This window comes from Ranitomeya imitator, chromosome 10 (genome assembly GCF_032444005.1).
Source record: "Ranitomeya imitator isolate aRanImi1 chromosome 10, aRanImi1.pri, whole genome shotgun sequence".
Taxonomy (NCBI): domain Eukaryota; kingdom Metazoa; phylum Chordata; class Amphibia; order Anura; family Dendrobatidae; genus Ranitomeya; species Ranitomeya imitator.
In genome coordinates this window covers 123,268,459-123,292,695 of record NC_091291.1, presented here as the reverse complement: position 1 = coordinate 123,292,695, position 24,237 = coordinate 123,268,459, and the positions used below count along the sequence as shown (strand labels likewise).

Genomic DNA, 24,237 nt, shown 5'->3' with positions numbered 1-24,237 from the left:
GGAAATGTAGTTCTCATTTTTGCTTCTCCCTTGGTTTCCATCCTAGCTTCCACTTGTACATGTGCTACACTCACCATCCTAAAAAGTTCAGGACTGGGACATTTCCCCACTTCTGACCAGGTATATTTATCGGGTTTTATCTTATATGCACTTGTTGTGGCTTTAATAATTTTCTCGCTTGAATCTTCAAATATTTTTGCATCTTTTTTTTCACTAAACATTGGGGTTTAATTTTTAGGTCATTCTTACATTCCTTTTTTTTCTAATATCGGTTTAAACTGTTACGCACCTGTCCTGATCTGACAGATTTTTTTTTTTTTGCTCCACGTCAGGCTTTGCAAATAGCCTGGTGTGCTCTCATGTGTTGTGTTTTCTAGGCCTATATAAGGCCTCCCAAGACACACACCTGTCTCTTGGTATTGCATTAAGACTTTCTAGTGTCATGCTGCTGCAACGCAGGTAGGTTCAGGCTTCACTACATGGCAGTAGAGAGGAAGCAGGTCTGCACTTAAGCAGAGCTGACCTGCAGTGCAGCAGTGAGGCTACCACAGGTGGCAGCAGAATAGTCAAACAAGCTGGGTCAAATCCTCGACTGTAGCACTGTTCCAAAGGAATAAGCAAACTTGCAGTCAGAGACAAGCCAGGTGGTCAGTAAGCGGATAAGCCAATGGACAAAGGACAGAAACAGGTCAAGATACACGCCATGTCAAACCAGGGGGTCTGCACACTAAAGGGAAACACTGAGTCAAGACGGTAATAGGGGAATACAGATACACGGGTCTAGACAGCAAACGCAGCAGGACCAATCACAGCAATCAGAGTCAGCTACAGCAGCACTAGGCAGAAACTATAACTGACATCGCCTGCAGGAAGCAGCGGCGATAAATAGCCACCCTGAACACAGACAGAGGCTGAGAAAGGTTAGCTCTTGACATGACCAGACGGGGAAAAAGGGAAAACAGGACTCAAAACCCAGTCTGGATCATGACATCTAGTAACACTTTGAGTTTAGTTACTGTTGACAGGCCATCTCTTGGTCACCTGTGGTTTCCAGTCCTCGAGCTACTTGTCTATGGCTTCCAGTAATCCTGCTGCATGTCAGTGGTTTTCTTGACTTCATTTGTCCATGACCTCCAGTAACCCTTTATTTTTTTATTTTTTATATATTTTTTTGCATTATTTTACACACTCTGTTTCCTTAAACTCAGCAGCTCCTTGTCCTTCCCTTCACCAACCGATCACATGACCTCTAGGTTCGGAAGAGGAAGCACTGTTAGTGAATCCTAATATAAATGCACAACACTTGTACAGCTTTGTGTACACAGCAATCATGACAGCAGACATGATAAACCATGTCTAACTTCTTTGTGGAGAGTCTGGCTGTGGCTGACCGGCCATCCCACACAGCTGCACAATCTTCTACAAGTTTCTTACTATGCAGTGACGTTTTAGAGCGTCACTACAGAGTACAGTGTGGACTGCTTGGACATTTAGAGTTAATGGGCAGCCCAAAAGTGGTTAAAGAACCAGTGAGCAGCAAATAATTGCTGCCTAACCACTAGCTGAGCCAAATATGCAATATCTCACCCCGACTGAGAAAACTCCAATAGGGGTCAATAGATGGTACACTTACGGCATAATTTAAAGGACCAGATGTGAGTGTCTTGGTGCCAGAATCCACAGAAAACCTTCAAAGTTTTGGTGGGTTTTATGCCTTGATTATTTAAAGGTTCTCCAATGGGATCTTAAAGCAGCACTCCAGCGTTACTTCTCAGCGCTGGAGTGGTGCTTTAAATATAAGCCCTGTGCCCCCATTCTTACACTCACCCTCCAGCGTCTTCATATAGTACTTTACAGACACCACACTGGTCCTGCAGCACCATCTTCTACCCGTAGCTTCCAACATAATAACATACTATTATGTTTAATAACACCACATATAATAGTATGCTATTTATGTTATTAAATATTTTACCACATTTTTTTGCTTCAAATATTTTTTTTCCCTATTTTCCACCTTTAAAACCTGGGTGCGTCGTATAGTCCGGAGCATCTTATAGTCCAAAAAATACGGGGTATGTTATTTTTAAGTCTTAGTTGATGCTGAACTGCTTTCTTTTTTCCTAACAGAGGGATATAAAACACCCGAATAACTTAGTTACACCCCTGCCTAGCTGGGTTACACCCCTGCCTAACCTCGGGAAACAACAGGAAATAGTTTTTTTATAGCAGAGAGGGACATTTTTTATATAGCGTGCAAATTGTAAAATACTGTAATTTCAGATTTAGTAAACCTTTTAATATATTTTTGTAAAGGGCTTTTCCACATTGCTTTAATTAAAACTTGTTTGGTCCAGGGTGGTGTAATAAAATTAAGTTAAAAAAAATCAAGATACTTGCCTCAAATGGAATGAGCTGACTACTGATTAGCTGCAGCCATCACATCACATCCCATTTTGTTGGATGTTGTTACCAGCAGTCCGGTGGAGGACACAACTCCATTAGTGGAGGAGCAGGAAGGGGGGTATTTTTCTTTTTTCTTTATTGTTATACCTTTCTTGACCAAACAAGCCCTAGATATAATTTAATGGAAAAACCCCTTTAAGCACAGTTCTGATTTGCGATGTTATGCAGCTGTAAGGGGGTGTGCTGTGAAAGATGAGATTCCCCAGTGCTGTGTGGCATTTGTGATTGGAGACTGACACCCACTGTTCAAATGAAACCCTGCAGAACTAAAGGATGGGGAAAGTGTTGGGGGAAGGATGAGTCTAAGAAGAGCATCGGGTTAGGTGCCATTTGTGGTGCAGCTACCAATATAAAAGGCCAGATTGAAAGGGCTGGAATAGATTTGGCTTCAGGAAGTGAAACCAACAGGACGTGTGCTGAGGGGAATGCTGTCAACGGTACGTGCTTGGAGGCCTATACCAGCGGGGTGTCGTGAGCCAGTGAACGGCGTATAGACATTGCCAGTCAAGACCCGTGAACCTGACTACATCGGTCAAGACAGAGGCCTAGCCAATTGCCAGTCAAGACCCATGAACCAAACTATACTGGTCAAGTTCCGAAGACCAGCCCTCATCCATCTTGGCCCGATAGATAACTGTCGAACACCGAGTGCGGAATCCAATCCAGAAATAGACTTCTGCTATGGTGGTGTGGAGGCACTGGTGAATCAGGCCATTGCTCCCAGCAGTGACGTACGGTACAGGGTTTGATCTGGGGTTGTGCAATAGATGGGACAGGTGGACGGCCAGTGTCCTTAGGGTCCATACAGTATTAATTGACTTTGTTAGAAGGACTTATGGCCTAGCATGAAATACAGGTGACCCCCATTAGAGCCTGAATATAAGTGAATCGTTTTGGGGAACCATTTTATTGCCTTTACTATTGCAGTCAGCATCACATCTAATTAGAATCAGATAACAAAGAGAATTAGTGTTGCAAGTGTCATTGTGTGTTTATTATCATCAAAGCTAATATTGTATACTCTTGATTTCCTGTATTTACATAATTTGCTTCCTACAAAATTACTCCCATATATCCGTGTTAAGACAATACATAGTTAAGTTGGTTACTTCCGCTGTGTCCTCGTCTGCTTGTTGCATCCCAGGACCCTGCTTCCAGATCACATTTGTATCAAACCACTGGAGATACAATCTTTTTTTCGATTTTGTCACCCTATCACTCTAAAATATTAAAGTTTAAGTACAAGCCTCTTCTCCTGTTAGCCCAAAGCGCCTAGGTTCATCGAAGAATCAAACGATTTCTCCAAAATAACCGGAAATGTTCTTTACAAACAGGCCTGCCTTCCAATTAAGAGATAATTGCTGCCACGGGGAAGCAATATACGCCCTGATTATACAACGGTTCCGCATAAAACTGTTTATAACGATTGTAAAACCTTGTTTCCACATATTCAATAATTCATGTGTGTGAATTAATCATAATTTATAGCAACTTACTGACTGATCTCTAGAACTGAAGTCCTACATATGGTAAGGCTTAGCGATAAAAACGTCAGAAGGAAAATTATAGCGAAAAATTGTACAACAGGGTTATCATAAGCTGCAATACAAATGAAAAACATTATCGTTTGCAAAACGCAATGGTCTAAAAATACCGCTATAAGGCACTATATTACTGGTTATTGGTGTTAGGATTTATTTTAGGCAAAGCAGGTATCAGCCCAAGGCTCACATTTACCAGAATTGTCACTGAGGTTGGGAAGCTGACAAATAAGTTAAAACCCACTAGAATTAATTAACAGTGTATCGTTTTAGCCATTGGGTGTCATTACTATTTATTTTTTTGTTTTGTACTTTGCTTTTACAGCCTCTTTGTTTCCTTGCACATTCGGCTTTGATGTGATCTGTGATCATAAATCAAGCGAAAGTAGCTCAGGAAAAAAAACAGATAAGAGTTTCAAATAGAGATGAGCAGATAGGGCAAAACTGGAATTCGCCTGTTCACTGTTATGTTTGCTAATGACAGGTGTTATGAAGGCAATCCAGAAACACAGTGTGCTTAGCGATCAGAGCGCACACAGTGATCTGACAAATACCCAAAAATACAAGAACGAGCTCTGAGACGTGGAAACTCTGTAGACTGCACACCTGATCCTATCCTAAACACAACTAAAAGCGGCTGTGGATTGCGCCTAACAACTACCTAGGCAACTCGGCACAGCCTAAGAAACTAGCTAGCCTGAAGATAGAAAAATAGGCCTGACTTGCCCCAGAGAAATTCCCCAAAGGAAAAGGCAGCCCCCCACATATAATGACTGTGAGTAAGATGAAAAGACAAAACGTAGGGATGAAATAGATTCAGCAAAGTGGGGCCCGATATTCTAGGACAGAGCGAGGACAGTAAAGCGAACTTTGCAGTCTACAAAAAACCCTAAAGCAAAACCACGCAAAGGGGGCAAAAAAAACCCACCGTGCCGAACTAACGGCACGGCGGTACACCCTTTGCGTCTCAGAGCTTCCAGCAAAACAAAAGACAAGCTGGACAGAAAAAAAGCAACAAAAAAGCAAAAAGCACTTAGCTATACAGAGCAGCAGGTCACAGGAACAATCAGGAGAAGCTCAGATCCAACACTGAAACATTGACAAGGAGCAAGGATAGCAGCATCAGGCGGAGTTAAGTAATGAAGCAGTTAACGAGCTCACCAGAACACCTGAGGGAGGAAGCTCAGAAGCTGCAGTACCACTTGTGACCACAGGAGTGAATTCAGCCACAGAATTCACAACAATACCCCCCCCTTGAGGAGGGGTCACCGAACCCTCACCAGAGCCCCCAGGCCGACCAGGATGAGCCGCATGAAAGGCACGAACAAGATCGGAAGCATGAACATCAGAGGCAAAAACCCAGGAATTATCTTCCTGAGCATAACCCTTCCATTTAACCAGATACTGGAGTTTCCGTCTAGAAACACGAGAATCCAAAATCTTCTCCACAATATACTCCAATTCCCCCTCCACCAAAACCGGGGCAGGAGGCTCAACAGATGGAACCATAGGTGCCACGTATCTCCGCAACAACGACCTATGGAATACATTATGTATGGAAAAGGAGTCTGGGAGGGTCAAACGAAAAGACACAGGATTGAGAACCTCAGAAATCCTATACGGACCAATAAAACGAGGTTTAAATTTAGGAGAGGAAACCTTCATAGGAATATGACGAGAAGATAACCAAACCAGATCCCCAACACGAAGTCGGGGACCCACACGGCGTCTGCGATTAGCGAAAAGTTGAGCTTTCTCCTGGGACAAGATCAAATTGTCCACTACCTGAGTCCAGATCTGCTGCAACCTATCCACCACAGAATCCACACCAGGACAGTCCGAAGACTCAACCTGTCCTGAAGAGAAACGAGGATGGAACCCAGAATTGCAAAAAAATGGAGAAACCAAGGTAGCCGAGCTGGCCCGATTATTAAGGGCGAACTCAGCCAACGGCAAAAAGGACACCCAATCATCCTGGTCTGCAGAAACAAAACATCTCAGATATGTTTCCAAGGTCTGATTGGTTCGTTCGGTCTGGCCATTAGTCTGAGGATGGAAAGCCGAGGAAATGGATAGGTCAATGCCCATCCTACCACAAAAGGCTCGCCAAAACCTTGAAACAAACTGGGAACCTCTGTCAGAAAAAATATTCTCAGGAATGCCATGCAACCGAACCACATGCTGAAAGAACAAAGGTACCAAATCAGAGGAGGAAGGCAATTTAGCCAAGGGCACCAGATGGACCATTTTAGAAAAGCGATCACAGACCACCCAAATGACTGACATCTTTTGAGAAACGGGAAGGTCAGAAATGAAATCCATCGAAATATGTGTCCAAGGCCTCTTTGGGACCAGCAAGGGCAAAAGCAACCCACTGGCACGAGAACAGCAGGGCTTAGCCCTAGCACAAATCCCACAGGACTGCACAAAAGTACGTACATCCCGTGACAGAGATGGCCACCAGAAGGATCTAGCCACTAACTCTCTGGTACCAAAGATTCCAGGATGACCAGCCAACACCGAACAATGAAGTTCAGAGATAAGTTTATTAGTCCACCTATCAGGGACGAACAGTTTCTCTGCTGGACAACGATCAGGTTTATTCGCCTGAAATTTTTGCAGCACCCGCCGCAAATCAGGGGAGATGGCAGACACAATGACTCCTTCCTTGAGGATACCCGCTGGCTCAGATAAACCCGGAGAGTCGGGCACAAAACTCCTAGACAGAGCATCCGCCTTCACATTTTTAGAGCCCGGAAGGTACGAAATCACAAAGTCGAAGCGGGCAAAAAATAACGACCAACGGGCCTGTCTAGGATTCAAGCGCTTGGCAGACTCGAGATAAGTCAAGTTCTTAAGATCAGTCAATACCACCACGCGATGCTTAGCTCCTTCAAGCCAATGACGCCACTCCTCGAATGCCCACTTCATGGCCAGCAACTCTCGATTGCCCACATCATAATTACGCTCAGCGGGCGAAAACTTCCTGGAAAAGAAAGCACATGGTTTCATCACTGAGCAATCAGAACCTCTCTGTGACAAAACCGCCCCTGCTCCAATCTCAGAAGCATCAACCTCGACCTGGAACGGAAGAGAAACATCTGGCTGACACAACACAGGGGCAGAACAAAAACGACGCTTCAACTCCTGAAAAGCTTCCACAGCAGCAGAAGACCAATTAACCAAATCAGCACCCTTCTTGGTCAAATCGGTCAATGGTTTGGCAATGCTAGAAAAATTACAGATGAAGCGACGATAAAAATTAGCAAAGCCCAGGAACTTTTGCAGACTTTTCAGAGATGTCGGCTGAATCCAATCCTGGATGGCTTGGACCTTAACTGGATCCATCTCGATAGTAGAAGGGGTAAAGATGAACCCCAAAAATGAAACTTTCTGCACACCGAAGAGACACTTTGATCCCTTCACAAACAAAGAGTTAGCACGCAGGACCTGAAAAACCATTCTGACCTGCTTCACATGAGACTCCCAATCATCTGAGAAGATCAAAATGTCATCCAAGTAAACAATCAGGAATTTATCCAGATACTCACGGAAGATGTCATGCATAAAAGACTGAAACACAGATGGAGCATTGGCAAGTCCGAACGGCATCACTAGATACTCAAAAAGACCCTCGGGCGTATTGAATGCAGTTTTCCATTCATCTCCTTGCCTGATTCTCACCAGATTATACGCACCACGAAGATCTATCTTAGTGAACCAACTAGCCCCCTTAATCCGAGCAAACAAGTCAGATAACAATGGCAAGGGATACTGAAATTTAACAGTGATCTTATTAAGAAGGCGGTAATCAATACACGGTCTCAGCGAACCATCCTTCTTGGCTACAAAGAAGAACCCTGCTCCCAGTGGTGATGACGATGGGCGAATATGTCCCTTCTCCAGGGATTCCTTCACATAACTGCGCATAGCGGCGTGTTCGGGCACGGATAAATTAAATAATCGACCTTTAGGGAATTTACTACCAGGAATCAAATTGATAGCACAATCACAATCCCTATGCGGAGGTAGAGCATCGGACTTGGGCTCTTCAAATACATCCTGATAATCGGACAAGAACTCTGGGACCTCAGAAGGGGTGGATGACGAAATCGACAAAAATGGAACATCACCATGTACCCCCTGACAACCCCAGCTGGATACCGACATGGAATTCCAATCCAATACTGGATTATGGGTTTGTAGCCATGGCAACCCCAACACGACCACATCATGCAGATTATGCAACACCAGAAAGCGAATAACTTCCTGATGTGCAGGAGCCATGCACATGGTCAGCTGGGCCCAGTATTGAGGTTTATTCTTGGCCAAAGGTGTAGCATCAATTCCTCTCAATGGAATAGGACACCGCAAAGGCTCCAAGAAAAACCCACAACGTTTAGCATAATCCAAATCCATCAGATTCAGGGCAGCGCCCGAATCCACAAACGCCATGACAGAAAACGACGACAAAGAGCATATCAAGGTAATGGACAGAAGGAATTTGGACTGTACAGTACCAATGACGGCAGACCTAGCGGACCGCTTAGTGCGCTTAGGACAATCAGAAATAGCATGAGTGGAATCACCACAGTAGAAACACAGACCATTCAGACGTCTGTATTCCTGCCGTTCAACTCTAGTCATAGTCCTATCGCACTGCATAGGCTCAGGTTTAACCTCAGGCAGTACCGCCAAATGGTGCACAGATTTACGCTCGCGCAAGCGTCGACCGATCTGAATGGCCAAAGACAAAGACTCATTCAAACCAGCAGGCATAGGAAATCCCACCATGACATCCTTAAGAGCCTCAGAGAGACCCTTTCTGAACAAAGCTGCCAGCGCAGATTCATTCCACTGAGTGAGTACTGACCATTTCCTAAATTTCTGACAATATACTTCTATATCATCCTGACCCTGGCACAAAGCCAGCAAATTTTTCTCAGCCTGATCCACTGAATTAGGCTCATCGTACAGCAATCCGAGCGCCAGGAAAAACGCATCGACACTACTCAATGCAGGGTCTCCTGGCGCAAGAGAAAATGCCCAGTCTTGAGGGTCGCCGCGCAAAAAAGAAATAATAATCAAAACCTGTTGAATAGGATTACCAGAAGAATTAGGTTTCAAGGCCAGAAATAGCTTACAATTATTTTTGAAACTTAGAAACTTAGTTCTATCTCCAAAAAACAAATCAGGAATAGGAATTCTTGGTTCTAACATAGATTTCTGATCAATAGTATCTTGAATTTTTTGTACATTTATAACGAGATTATCCATTGAAGAGCACAGACCCTGAATATCCATGTCCACACCTGTGTCCAGAATCACCCAAATGTCTAGGGGAAAAAAAAAAAAGTGAACACAGAGCAGAAAAAAAAAAAAATGATGTCAGAACTTTTTCTTTCCCTCTATTGAGAATCATTAGTTAGGCTCCTTGTACTGTTATGTTTGCTAATGACAGGTGTTATGAAGGCAATCCAGAAACACAGTGTGCTTAGCGATCAGAGCGCACACAGTGATCTGACAAATACCCAAAAATACAAGAACGAGCTCTGAGACGTGGAAACTCTGTAGACTGCACACCTGATCCTATCCTAAACACAACTAAAAGCGGCTGTGGATTGCGCCTAACAACTACCTAGGCAACTCGGCACAGCCTAAGAAACTAGCTAGCCTGAAGATAGAAAAATAGGCCTGACTTGCCCCAGAGAAATTCCCCAAAGGAAAAGGCAGCCCCCCACATATAATGACTGTGAGTAAGATGAAAAGACAAAACGTAGGGATGAAATAGATTCAGCAAAGTGGGGCCCGATATTCTAGGACAGAGCGAGGACAGTAAAGCGAACTTTGCAGTCTACAAAAAACCCTAAAGCAAAACCACGCAAAGGGGGCAAAAAAAACCCACCGTGCCGAACTAACGGCACGGCGGTACACCCTTTGCGTCTCAGAGCTTCCAGCAAAACAAAAGACAAGCTGGACAGAAAAAAAGCAACAAAAAAGCAAAAAGCACTTAGCTATACAGAGCAGCAGGTCACAGGAACAATCAGGAGAAGCTCAGATCCAACACTGAAACATTGACAAGGAGCAAGGATAGCAGCATCAGGCGGAGTTAAGTAATGAAGCAGTTAACGAGCTCACCAGAACACCTGAGGGAGGAAGCTCAGAAGCTGCAGTACCACTTGTGACCACAGGAGTGAATTCAGCCACAGAATTCACAACAGTTCACGCAGATTTTCACAGGAAATGGGATTTGAAATTTGAGAATTTAATGGCTCTTATTATGCTCTGGGGTCTTTGTAGATTTCAGAATATAAAAAAGTAAGATGTAAAAAACAAGAGTGTATCCTAAAATTTACTATGCTGCTCATTTCACCGGCCTCTCTGCTCTTTGCTATCACCGGTCTGGTCCTTACTAAATCTTCGGTTTGCTGCTGCTCAGGAGGAATCTGTGCACGTGTATGTAAGGTCGTGACACCATGATTTTTGGGGTACTTGCACAGAATCCTTCCAGGTCTCATTAAAGGGACTCTGTCACCCCCAAAATTGAAGGTGAGCTAAGCCCACCAGAATCATGGGCTTATCTACAGCATTCTGGAATGCTGTAGATAAGCCCTCAACGTATCCTGAAAGATGAGTAAAAGAGGTTAGATTATACTCGCCCATGGGCAGTTCTCTCTCTGACCTTTGTCGGCGCATGCGCACTGCAGCCGGAGCCGCAGCCTGAATACAAGAAGAGGATGTCATCGTAAGAAGATGGGAGACCCCGGATCGGACCACGACACCCATCGGAACGGGCCGCAGCAGGACCGCCCCTGGGTGAGTATAATCTAACCTCTTTTTTCATCTTTCAGGATACATCAGGGGCTTATCTACAGCATTCCAGAATGCTGTAGATAAGCCCCTGATGGTGGTGGGGTTAGCTCACCTTCGATTTTGGGGGTGACAGGTTCCCTTTAAAGCGGAAAACCCATGTTTATTTAAAAATATGTTTTAAATAATAGAAATCTAAGGGGTTAGGTTTCTCTTTGTGGAGAGTGACATGCCAGGTCTGGCATTCCAGTATGAGGAAACTTCAATGACTTGCATGATCCTCTGGGAAATTAAATATGCAAACTATCTCTTCAAAGAGGAAGAGGAACTTGAACACTAGAGCCACCTATTGGAAGCAGCGACCCTACAAGTCAATATTGACTCTTTCATGAGCTTTATGATACAACTTAGGATAAAAATCAAACCAAAATCTCAATTTGCAGACAGTGTTTCTGTGTATTGCTCCTCAATATTTACTTGTAGGATTGCTACTTAGAATAGGTGGTGCTAGAGTTCAAATCCTCTTCCTCTCTGAGGAGACAATTTGCATATTTAATTTCCCAAAGCAGTATGCAAGGTATTTAAATTTCCTAATACCTGGCATGTCACTCTTCTCAAGCTTACCCCTTAGATCCCAGTATTAGCCGCTCACCTACCCAAATCACATCTCATGGATACTAAGTGAATTCACCCAGCAGCCAGCAATGTACAAGGAAACAGCCTGTAAAAGCCAAAAGGTGCAACATTTTTAATGAAACTCAATAGCAAAAATGATATTTAGTCCAAGATATAACACACAAAAATTATCCATATCCTTTATGATAAGCTGTAGATTTATAACTGCATGATTTTTTTTAGGCTTCTAGAACTTAAGAAATCAGTTAAGAAATAAGGGATTAATACACCAATTGCATGTCTTCTAAAAGTTAATTTTATCTCACCAAGTGTTCTAATATATTGTTGGCTCCACATTAATCTTCTACGTGTCAGTGATTTTCAGGATCAATTCTTCTTTATTGCTTTATAGTCTGAATTTACTGAATGGCAATCCCAAATATAATAAATATCTATACATATAAAGTTGAGGGTATGCATCTGTGTGTATGTATGAAGCCACACCCACTCCAAATAACCCTGCCCACTGGCGGCTTGAGAGTGGGGTTGCAGAGGGAAAGTGTGGGATTCGGGTGGAGAGCGGAGCTACGAGGGAGAGAACGGGACGGCCAGTGGAGACAGGGGCTGCTAAGGGAGAGAGCGGAGCTGTGGAGGGAAAATGCAGGATGGCGATTGGACAGTGAATGGAGAGCTAGGCTGCGGAGGGAGACAGCGGGGCTGCGGAGGAAGCGAGCGGGATGGCAAGTGGAGAGGGGGCTTCAGAGGGAGAGAGCGGAACAGCAGTTAGTAACTATGCCCGGGCAACGCCGGGCTCTTCAGCTAGTAATAAATAATGCTACAAATACAGTACCGCTTTCTTTATGCCTATAATTGTACTAACACTAGAGCTCAGTTGGAAATTACGGACCTGCCTGTGTCGGCAGTGCTCTTTGCATCTACTGATTTAATAACTTTTCTGCAATTTTTATTTCTCGGTTACTTTGTCTATCCAGGATAAGTTTCACATAGATTTATTGTGAAATAGTTGGATGCATACAGCAGGAGCCTGAATTTCATTGCAATGCACGCTGTGCACGACTGTGGTGCAAATTGCATTTACCATCAGCCAGAAGAAGTATTTTTTGCAGATTATAGAAGCAAAATTGCCAGTTTAATTCATATCTACAGGGCTAATTAAAGTTTAAAATAACACACTTTTATCCCTTTTCTTCTTCTCATAGAGTCATACTGATATGTCAGATGCTGACAAAATACAAGAACCATTGTCATTTGGCATGCCAGTATCAATAAATAAACTGCTCCTTAAAGGGGAATTCTAGTTAAATTGATGAGCCTGCAGTCTCTCTGTGTGACTGCAGACTTATGACTCCATCGAGCGTGCACACTGTGCGCTGCAAAGATTCTCCGCTTTTATAGCCGGGACTTGCAGGTTCATGCCACGGCTCTGTTGTAGGGTGTTTCAGGGCCAGGGGCTCCTTCCCTGTCCCTAACGCTCGCCCTGTTCTTACTTCTGATGGTGAAGATGCCAGGGCCACATGACTTGCCTTAGATCCTGAATCCACCCTCAGTCTGCACCCTTCCCCATCCAGGGAAGAGGGGACAAGTAGTGTGCCGCAATACGAACAGGGATAAAGGAAAATACCAATCATACAAATATACTCACACATACAATAGAGGAATGCATCGAAGAGTGGAGGATGTGGTTAAACCAAAGTAGGAGAAGAAAGAGAATTATCACACACTCAAAACCTAGCAACTGTCACGATAAATCCACCAAACACCTTCTCCAATAACAACCAACAACAACCTCCAGCCATGCAGCAAAAGCTTCTCTGACAATGAGTGCAAGGCAGGGTCCAGATTATATAGGAGATGGGAGCGGCTAAGAGTGCACAGCTGGGAGCCCTAATCAGGAAAGCTTCCAGCAGCTCTCAACACAGCAGAGTATTTCCTGCACTGCTCAAAGAAACTTGCACCATTTAATATGAAGGTAAAATGCTTCTAAACAGTGCAGGATTAGGAGAAATCAGATGCTGCTGTCTTCTGGCTCCTCTCTGTCACAGTCAACCCATGACAGTACGTATGCACGATATATACTCTCACCCAGAGCCCATCTAGTGGGTGCAACCTCACTTCATACACTAGTGGGCTAAACGTCCATTGCCATGACCTCGCTAAATACAAGTGTATGAAGCAAGGCTGCGCCCACTAGACGGGCTCTGGTCAGAAGTATGTATAAGGCATACATACTCTCCAGACCTGGTGAATCCTCGCAAGGCACAATGCATGCGCTGAGAGATTTACAAGTTTACAGTCACAAAGAGTAACTGCAGACTTATCAATTTACACTGGACAATCCTTTTAAAGGGGATTTGTCTGTCCCCAGCTTAAAGAATACATGCTGCATGCATTAATTAAATCTCTTAGACCTGGGAAGGAGGTGTACTTATTTTTTTTAAATCCAAGATAGAATGACTGTAAAATCACTTGTTAAAGTTTTCCAGCTTGATATTAAAATTATCAGTTTATGAGTCTCAGGAAATCATGAAAAGTTTTTTGTGTGATGTGCACAATCACAGCATGCGTTCTGTTGTCGGCTCAGCTCAGTAGCAACCAGTCGGCAACAGAGTGTGGTCATGATACCCAGCCCACAGGAATCCAGTCACTTCCGGGGCAGCTAGTTACTACTGATGTGAGCTGACAACAGAGCTCGTGCTCAGGTACACAGCAGGCACTAGCCCCGGAAACAAGCGTAATTAATGACACTTCATTTCAGTGACCACAGACTCTGCCCCTGATGACACTATGAGTAACCCAGCATGTGCTGAGATTCTCAAAGAGTCATTGCGCAGGAAGTAGTAAAAAAGTGGACTGCCGATTAGATAGTGTAGTTAGAGAAGGATATGGAACTTTTAATGCAAGTATAGTAGGAAATAGCTTAGATTATGTCACTAAGTAGAAAGGGATATACAATGAAATGTATTTTGACTTGTTACCGCCCTTTTTATTTGATCACTTTCATCCTTGTGGTGTTATATATTCAGTGCCTGAAAGTATCAAAGTCAACTCTGAATTACATAGAATCGAATTCTACTCATATTTTACAAAATTCACTAAACTACCGCCACTTTTCTGAACTGTACAAGGCCATCCAAATGTTTTAAAAAAATCCTCTTTCAGGCCCCTCTGCTTCACCGGTCCGGCCCTTGCCGCATCACTAGATCACCACCACTTGCGTTAAAGACCCCAGGCCTATCACATTGATGAGGACGGACCCAAGAGGGTGACTTTCTGCACACATGTATCCTCCAGTGCCATATAAGCTCTGACCTAACGTGAGAGGCCCGGGGATTTCGGCGTGTCGGCGATTTGCAGATGTGGTGTGAACCTGATGGGTGACTATGAGGAGCAGAGGGTCCGGAGAGGTGAGCACTGGCAGTGACGTAAATATAAAGATTTTTTTTAACAATTTTATATCTTACGTGTTTTACGCCCTAGGGCTTGGAAATAACTAGTAGGATGATAAGAAGCATTAAATTTGCTGAGAGGAACTTCTCTGCAAATCAAATTTCCCAGGAAAAAAAACACTTAAATTAAGTGAAGGCAAATTTTGCTTGATCTGCTCATCTCAAAGAGAAAAAGTGAGCATGGAAATAACCATATTTTGATGCAAATATACAAACATTTTTCATATTTAAATTAAAAGACAATAACTAATTAAATGTTAATTTATGTCAATAGTTTCCAAACGCTTCTTTTTCTCGAAGCAATGCATTTAAAAAGATGCTCTTGACTATGTCGCTTTGGTCATAAGTGTTCCTTTTCATAGCATATGTTCATCATATAAAGTCACCATTGTCAAACCAGAAGAGCAATCTCTCCCGATGTCTCTTACCTGTCAATGCTGATGGCACAGAGATTAAGGATACTTGCCGTACACATCATAACATCAAGGGTGACGAAGATATCACAGTGGATACGACTAAACCTCCACTCGCCAACCACCTAAGAAGCAGAAAGAGACGGGAGAACAGAAAATCAATAGTGCAGATGACTATCTGATGGAAGAGAATTAAAGCTCCGAGAGGCTGAAAACCAGAAAGACCATAAGAGGCTTATTCCGTACATTCATACCGGCAGCAGATGTGTGTGATGATAACGAAGGAGATAGCTCGCTATAAATGGACTTTTATCATGTGACATGAAAACAACCTGCTGTAAGACAGAGGGCAAAAGGGTTGAGGTTGCACATTCTCGTGAAATTTTTTGGAAGACGATAAAAGCTTAACTTCTTAAATGAAAAGTATCTTAAATTAAATTGATTTCCTGGTTCCCAGTAAAAAAAAAATTACAATAAAAGCTGAATGTAAAGTTAAAATGCTCAGTATTTTCATATTTTTTTTGTGGCTTGTTATTTTATTATGGAGATCACTTTTAGGAATATTTTGTGTCCTTTTTTTTACTGTTCAGATGTTGAAGATGTTTTGAGTTTAAAACGTCTTTTTAGTCTTCGTATAGAATAAAAAGCCATTACGTCTTTGGTGTTTTCTTCACCAAAACTTGCAAAAATTTTCAATTTGCTCAAAAATGTTGGCTTTTTGCAAAGTATTTGCCAAAAGTTGGAATGAGTCCGGCTGCACACATTGGGTGTTTTACGGTCCGGGTATGAAGCCTAAATCAAGCATAAATTTTGGTGCAAATGTGTGCCTGATCTATAGGAGGTGTATTTGGGGGGAGAATCCAGTCTGTAGCAAAGTGCATCACATGCATTAAGAGGTGCATGCCTCATAATAAAGTTTGCAAGTCTTTTGAACCAAAAATGTAACTGTACCCCAGCTATTAGTTATAGATTTCAGATAAAATGTTCATCATTTGTTTAATTGTACATGAGTTAAAATAGTCATGTGGGGATAGGAAACAATCCTTTTGTGTCCCATCTTTTTTCTAAAAAGCCAAATTTTTAGACTTTTTTTGATGCCCGAAAACTAACTTGACTTTTAATTTCTCCCTGTACTGATGTTTGGCACCTCTATGAGTTGCCATATTGTTGCTTAGGACCCTTTCATACTGCGCTCTTCCCCACAATCAGTGGTCCTATTGAGACTTATTTCCGCACCCCCTGCAAAACCGAATTTGAGAGTATGTGCCGACATGGAGTCACTGTACAGACGGAGTCCCTGTGTGCTCTGTCGTGCATCATTTTCAGGCATACATGCCTACTGGAGATGGACATCCAAACACAGTCTACTACGATGAGTGTCCGCCTCCATTAGCCATATACCCCTTTTTTTGGACAAGCAAATTTCTAAAGTATTCAACAATACCTTTTGTCTCCATTCATATTAATTCCTATCCCTCCATTGAACTCTATGAACATATGTCTTTCTTTATCCATACTTTCGAGGATGTAACGATTGCACTCTCGGAGAGTGTGATCGTGACTGGATCTGTGCAGGAGGAGAGGTCTGCCAACACCAGCAGCTATTTCAGCTGGATGTGCATCTGAGGATGCACATTCAGCTGAAATGTATTGTGTCACAGATCCTGCAATACAATACATGCCACTGGCCAATCAGAGACTGGCAGATGACGTGGGTCGTGCAAGTCACTGGTGGCGCATAGCAGTAACATCACGCGCTGTCTGTCGCTTGCACATTGAAGTTTGAAGTCCGCTGCAGGCTTCTGTACAGCTATGGAAAAGTACACAGCATGTTGTGTGCATGGGAAGGAGAGTAGAATCAATTATTTAATATATAAATATATATATATATATATATATATATATATATATATATATATATATATATATATAATATATATAATATATATATATATATATATATATATATATATATATATAATTTGTTGGAGAAGAGCCACAGAACAAGGACATTATTAATGGAAGAAGTCAAGGATGGGAAACATTATACCAGAATGGGTAACATATTATTGGAAGAGTTCCAGAATTGGGGACATTATACCAGGAAGGTGGCCAGGATGGAGAACATTATACGAGGAATAATAGACATTTTACCATAATGGGTACCATATATTACTGGAAGAGGCCCAGAATTGGGGACATTATACCAGGAAGGGAGTCATTATACCAGGAAGGGGCCCATGATGGAGAACATTATACCAGGAAAGGGAGACATTTTACCAAGAAAAGGGCCCAGCATAGAGTACATTATACCGTGAAAGGAAGACATTACACCAGGAAGGGGCTCAAGATAGAGGGCAGTATGCAAGGAAAGGGAGACATATCAGGAAGGGGTTCAGGATGGAGGACATTATACCTGGAAAGGGAGACATTATGCCAGGAAGAGGCCCAGGATGGAGGACAGTATACAAGGAAAGAGAGACAATATATCAGTTAGGAGCTCAGGATGGAGGACATAGTACCTGTAAGGAACCCATGATGGGGGATATTATAACAGGAAGGAGCTAGGATGGAGGGCATTAATACAGGAAAGGGACACAGGATCGGAGACCTTATTATAGGATAGGGGACATTATTATATTTGAGAGCAAACTCGTATGTTTTCACAGGATCTGGAAAGCCTCAAGGTTCCATACATCTGATGAACATACAGGTTGGGGTCAGGTCCATATTTTGCAACGGGGCACATCGGACACTAGCTTCACCACGACACACTATTTATATAACTATAACTAAGTCCATTATTTTTTATTTGAAAAAGTTTTATAGTCTTGTAAAAAGTTATACTCATTATTTCATTGGGCATGGAATCCTTATCAATAAAGACCTATACATAGTAGTAAGCAATTTATTATTTCTTCCATACCATTCATAGGGAAAAACAACCTTGACAAACAACTCAAATGCATTAAGAATATGACAAAAGGGGAACGGAGTAGAGTTCAGCATTCCAGAACATTCACATTTTTATTTGAATTTGTAAGGTCCTTTTTTGCAGAAACACTTGCAATATAGTTGAGCGTAGTAAGGAGTAATGGTGCTCTTTGCCTGCGATACATACATGACCAGTAGTGGATACAGAAATACAGATTTTTTTTAATGCTTTTTCTAATGTTCTACCTGAAATATTATGTACAATAATTAAAGTGCTGTTCCAGTGATTAAAAAAGAGGATGACCACTGACAGCAATTGTTAAAACAATAGTCTTTGAAATGTACATCTATTAAAAATTATTTTAGTTTTATATTTATAAAATGTATATTTAGTTTTTGACTTCTTAGGAGAGAAACAGGAGATGTCTATTTCTCTAGTCATGATGTAGGAAAAAGCATCCCTTGTCAAGCCATCAGAGTATTCAGTGGCCCAACCCCTCTAAGGCTATGTGCACACGTTGCGGATTCGTGTGTGGATTTTTCCGGACTGTTTTTGAAAAATCCGCAGGTAAAACAGACTGCGTTTTACCTGCGGATTAACCGCGGATTTACTGCGGATTTCCAGCGTTTTTTGTGTGGATTCCACCTGCGTTTTGCCACCTGCGGATTCCTATACAGGAGCAGGTGTAAAACGCTGCAGAATCCGCACAAAGAATTGACCTGCTGAGGAAAATACAACGCAGCATTTCCGCGCGGTATTTTCCACACCATGGGCAATGTGGATTTGGTTTTCCATAGGTTTACATGATACTGTAAACCTGATGGAAAACTGCTGTGAATCTGCAGCGGCCAATCTGCTGCGGATTGTCAGGCAAATCTGCAACGTGTGCACATAGCCTAGGTTCCCCCCTCCAAATCATTGTGGGGACCCTATCTTTCCCTCATAATTCTTTTTACGCGCTGATCTTCTGTATCAGGAGTTTTGAAACTACCAGGTGTATCTGAATAACGTTGTCATTACATGTCAGGTGGGGTGGGATAACAGTAATATGGGGAAGACAGCCTTCCCACAATGTCGGCATGGTGGAGGTTGGGACCTACTGGGCCTGTGTCATATGGTACTGTTACATCTCTACACAAAATCTGTTTGCTTCTGTGTTTACAAAGGAAAGTAGGAAACTTCCTCATACTCTTCTAGGAGGATAGAATCTGATAAAAATTTTCTACGTTTTTAATAGAAGCATTATACATTACTAAGATCATTGTTTTAATAATTGCTGTCAGTTTGGCTAGGGTCATATAACCGTAATTTTCTCATTTGAAAAAATTGGGCTGTTTATGCTAATTACACTCTTATCAAAATTTGATCAGAGTGTGTTCACAATGTGATATAATTTTCTCGGACGAGGAGAAGAAAAAAAATTTTCATTCTTCTCCATTCTGTCAGTCCTTGAAAATTGGACAGCTTTCGGATGTCGTCTGAGTGTGGTCTAAATCAAGGGTCCCCAACTCCAGTCCTCAAGGCCCACCAACATGTCATGTTTTCAGGATTTCCTTAGTCTTGCCCAGGTAATAATTGCATCACCTGTGCAATGCAAAGGAAATCCTGAAAACATGACCTGTTGGTGGGCCTTGAGGACTGGAGTTGGGGACCTCTGGTCTAAATAATTTGATGGATGCACTAATTTACATGGCAGAGTCCCATACAATTAACAGATGCAAATTGTGCATTCCAATTCTTTCCTCGAACAGACTCAGAAAAAAATCAAACATGTGCAAATAACATTGGTCTTAGTGCGATACAATGTTTTGTTGGGTCGTACTCAGACTGAAAATAGGGTTGCTTGCAGAAGCCCTTTAATAAATATTTTATTCCTTAGAACACTCCTTTTAGGCGGTTATCCACTAATTTAAGACATTACATTAAAGGACCCAGAGTGGTCAAAAAGTAAAAAAAGAGGGTAATCAGCTAACAGAATGGCTCCACCATATGGCTGCTGCTGTCCTCTGCCAGCCAGATGGCTTCCTGTTTTCTGCCTGTCAGATGGCTTCCTGTCCTCCGCCAGTCAGCTGGCTTCCTGTCTTCTGCCAGTCGGCTGGCTTCCTGTCCTCCGCCAGTCAACTGGCTTCCTGTCCTCTGCCAGTCAGCTGGCTTCCTGTCATCTGCCATTCGGCTGTCTTCCTGTCTTCCACCAGTCAGCTGGCTTCCTGTCCTCCACCAGTTGGCTGGCTTCCTGTCATCTGCCAGTCGGATTGCTTCCTGTCCTCTGCCAGTCAGCTGGCTTCCTGTCATCTGCCAGTCGGCTGTCTTCCTGTCTTCCACCAGTCAGCTGGCTTCCTGTCCTCTGCCAATGGGCTGGCTTCCTGTCCTCCGCCAGTGGGCTGGCTTCCTGTCCTCTGCCAGTGGGCTGGCTTCCTGTCCTCTGCCAGTCGGCTTGCTTCCTGTCCTCCGTCAGTCGGGTGGCTTCCTGTCATCTGCCAGTCGGCTGGCTTCCTGTCATCTGCCAGTCAGCTGTCTTCCTGTCTTCCACCAGTCAGCTGGCTTCCTGTCCTCCGCCAATGGGCTGGCTTCCTGTCCTCCGCCAGTGGGCTGGCTTCCTGTCCTCCGCCAATGGGCTTGCTTCCTGTCCTCCGTCAGTCGGCTGGCTATCCCTTCCTGGAATATTAGGTGACTGCTGCCGCCAATTAAGATTCTTTGATTGTTTGCAGCCTTTACATTGTATCTGAACAGAAATAAACACTTTCCCTGACTGTATTGATAAATTGTATTGAGGTAGTTGACAGCCCTTTTAAGGCTAAATATTAAATTATACAAAAGCTTTTTTCACCAGAACTGCTTGATAATCTGTCTGACATAGAAAAAACTATTTCCCAAAGTTATTTTAGGGCATTGTAAATTAAAGGGGTTACCTAATTTCATGGAATATAAATGTGATTTTTGCTGCCGTTAACGGGGCTCAGTGCAGTTAAGTTTTGCTGTATGACTACAGAGCAAATTGTCTGCTACATATCAATGCATAGTATCTCTTTTTAAAACAATGGCAGGATACACCCATATCATACCATATAGTAGCACTTTTATGCTCAAAACATCAAGAATAGACAAAAACTCATGTGCTGTTTTATTTTTTTCATTAGTTTTACACATAAAAATTTTTGGTTAAAGAAAGAAATGACCACTGCCCTACTTAACACGAGCAATTTATGTATTCATGTGCAGAAGACATATCAAAAGTTTTTGGAAGGGTAGAAATATTAATAAATCTGACAAATGTGAAAGAAGAGTTTTTTTTCTACAAAATAGCTTTTTGAAAGAGTGAAGATAAATTGCTAGATTGGTGAATTGCTCTTTTTGTTATCTGTCGGTGCTCATTATGTTAGCAGTGGCAATGTTTTATAATTTGTTCAAATTCAATTTCAAAATACAGAAAGGTTTTCCATTTTTTATTATCTTAAATTCTTATAGCTAAAAAATGGTGTTTCGGTGGCATTTGTGAAAAGCATAATTTTCTGTTTTGTTTTAACCTCTTCATGACGCAAAGTATTTTCGTTTTTCCGTTTTCATTTTTTTGCTTCCCATCTTCCCAGAGCCATAACTTTTTTTAGTTTTATGTCAAAATGGCCATGTGAGGGTTTATTTTTTGTGGGACAAGTTGTATTTTGAACGACACCATTGGTTTTAACATATCGTGTACTGAAAAATGGGGAAAAAATTCCAAGTGCTGTGAAATTGCAAAAGAGTCCAATTCCACAGTTGTTTTTTTGTTTTTTACCATGTTCACTTAATGCTAAAACTGACCTGCCATTATGATTCTCCAGGTCATTACAAGTTCATAGACACCTAACATGACTAGGTTATTTTTTATTTAAGTGGTGAATAAAAATTCTAAACTTTGGTTAAAAAAAGGCGCAATTTTCTGAGACCTGTAGCGTCTCCATTTTTGTGATCTGGGGCTGACTGAAGGCTTATTTTTTTGCATGCCAAGCTGACGGTTTTATTATGACCATTTTGGTGTAGATGTGATCTTTTGTTCGCTCGATTTTTCAGTTTATTGCAATGTAGCGGCAACCAAAAAAACGTAATTCTGAAGTTTTGAATTTGTTTCTCGTTACGTTTCTTTTTTTTTTATGTTCATAGATCGTGCGGATCTGAACTCAGCGATACCAAATATGTGTATATTTGATTTTTGCTATTGTTCTGTTTTGAATGGGGCGAAGGTAAGTGAGTTGAACTTTTTTTTAAAAATATTTTTAAAAAATTTATTTTTACTTTTTGCATGCTTCAATAGTCCATGGGAGACTAGAAGTAGCAGTACTTTGATCGCTTCTGCTACACACAGGGGCTGCGCTCATAGCAATCCGGCAATGACAACCATAGAGGTCTGCTTCAGACCTCTGGTTATCATGCTGACCCATAGGTGACCTGTAATCATGTGACAAGGTCACAAATGGGCAAGATTTACGGCGCACTTCTGGTAAGCACGAGTTAAATGCCGTTATCAGAAACTGACAGCAGCATTAAACTACTTTACAGACACGGGTGAATCTCGATTCCATCCACGGCTGTTGCAGGCACATGTCAACTGTATAAATCAGCTGTCATGTGCCAGAACACGTGCGGGTTCAGCGCCGGAGACCGCACCAAACAGCGAGATTCCGACATCGGTATACTATTATGACCAATGACGGAAAGGGGTTAAAGGGAACCTGACAGCAGGGATCTACCCCTATTAACTTATTTCACCTTCGCATTCACCATGTAACACTGATTTCTAGCAACTCCAATGTTATGGTAATGTTTCCAGAATAATTGAAAAACCAATGTTTTAATCTTGTAGTGCCACATATTGCCCAGCCAGCTGATATAACTTCTACTGAAGCATGGTTATTGTATTTGGAGTGCCCCTCTGCCCCCGCCCTGCTTCTTAAATCACACAAATGCCCGGCTGACACTGTGACTTAGGGCATACACACTAATCTTCTGCCTATGGCGTCAGACCTGAAGTCTGACCGGTGGAGCCCTTCCCTCTGCAGTATTACATCAATGAGTGACAGGAGCATCTAGATGGTTAACAGGCCATCACTGAGTCACTGTCCGGCGCTTTCTTTGCTCCGATATCTAGCCCAGAGCGCATGCGCAGTTTTCATCACATCGATGTTTGGGGGAGTGGCCCACAGGAGCTCTTTCGCCCGTGCTGTCTTCATGATGGTGCTCTGTGTTTGCGCTCCATGGGCTGCGAACTGGAAAACCTTTACTAGATGTGAGAAACCGACAGCGCATGCGCTATATGAAGGGGACGTATTTCACAAGTCACACAGCTTTTTCACATCAGCAGCGCTAACGTGAGGTTTATACTGACTCTGACAGGCTGGTGCTCTCTATAAAACAAGAACACTCCCACCCCAACACAAGTCTCCTGAAGAAGTTGCCAGGAAATGTGCGTTGGGCAGCAGGGATCAACTACACTGAACTTTTAGTAAGTTTATCTTCTTACCTAAAAGCTGTCTTTCTGCCTGTATTTATTGAATTTTGGAGTTGCTTATGCAGTACCCTAACATTGATTATTAGGTCACAGAGCTTGCATTGATTGTATCAAGGAGTAGCTTATCTAGCTGGAGCGCCCACTAGGGCCCTGGGGCACTCAAGCTGGGTCCGACGGTTCTTCAGGGGGTTGTCACGGCAGCAGTGATCCGGTCCGTGGCCCTGGGCATCCAATAAAATTAATGAAATGAAGGGGAAAAAAAGTCTAAAGGGAGTTAGTTCATGATGCCACCTGTGGTCTTCAGTAATGGATGGCTGATGCTGCTTAAGGGAACTGCTGTTGCTGATGTTGATGCAGCTGGGATGGTTCTGCTCCCCAAAGGTAGAGCGGGGCCCCAGGGCTACCGGTACAGATGGTAAGGGATCATAGACGATGGGGTGCAGGACTGAGGGTGCGGAAAATGACTGGAGGGCACAAGGATTGCAACTTCCTTTACCTTTACTTGTTA

The 24,237-nt window shown here is 42.7% G+C and overlaps 1 protein-coding gene across 1 annotated transcript in view; it reads right to left on the bottom strand.

The window, feature by feature from the left end:
• DRD2 (dopamine receptor D2) overlaps window positions 1-24,237 on the bottom strand; it is a 376,262-nt gene that overhangs the window by 63,842 nt on the left and 288,183 nt on the right. Inside the window, exon 3 of the mRNA XM_069742861.1 lies at window positions 15,328-15,437. Coding sequence (XP_069598962.1) covers window positions 15,328-15,437 — 110 coding nt within the window. The remainder of the gene's footprint in view (window positions 1-15,327; window positions 15,438-24,237) is intronic.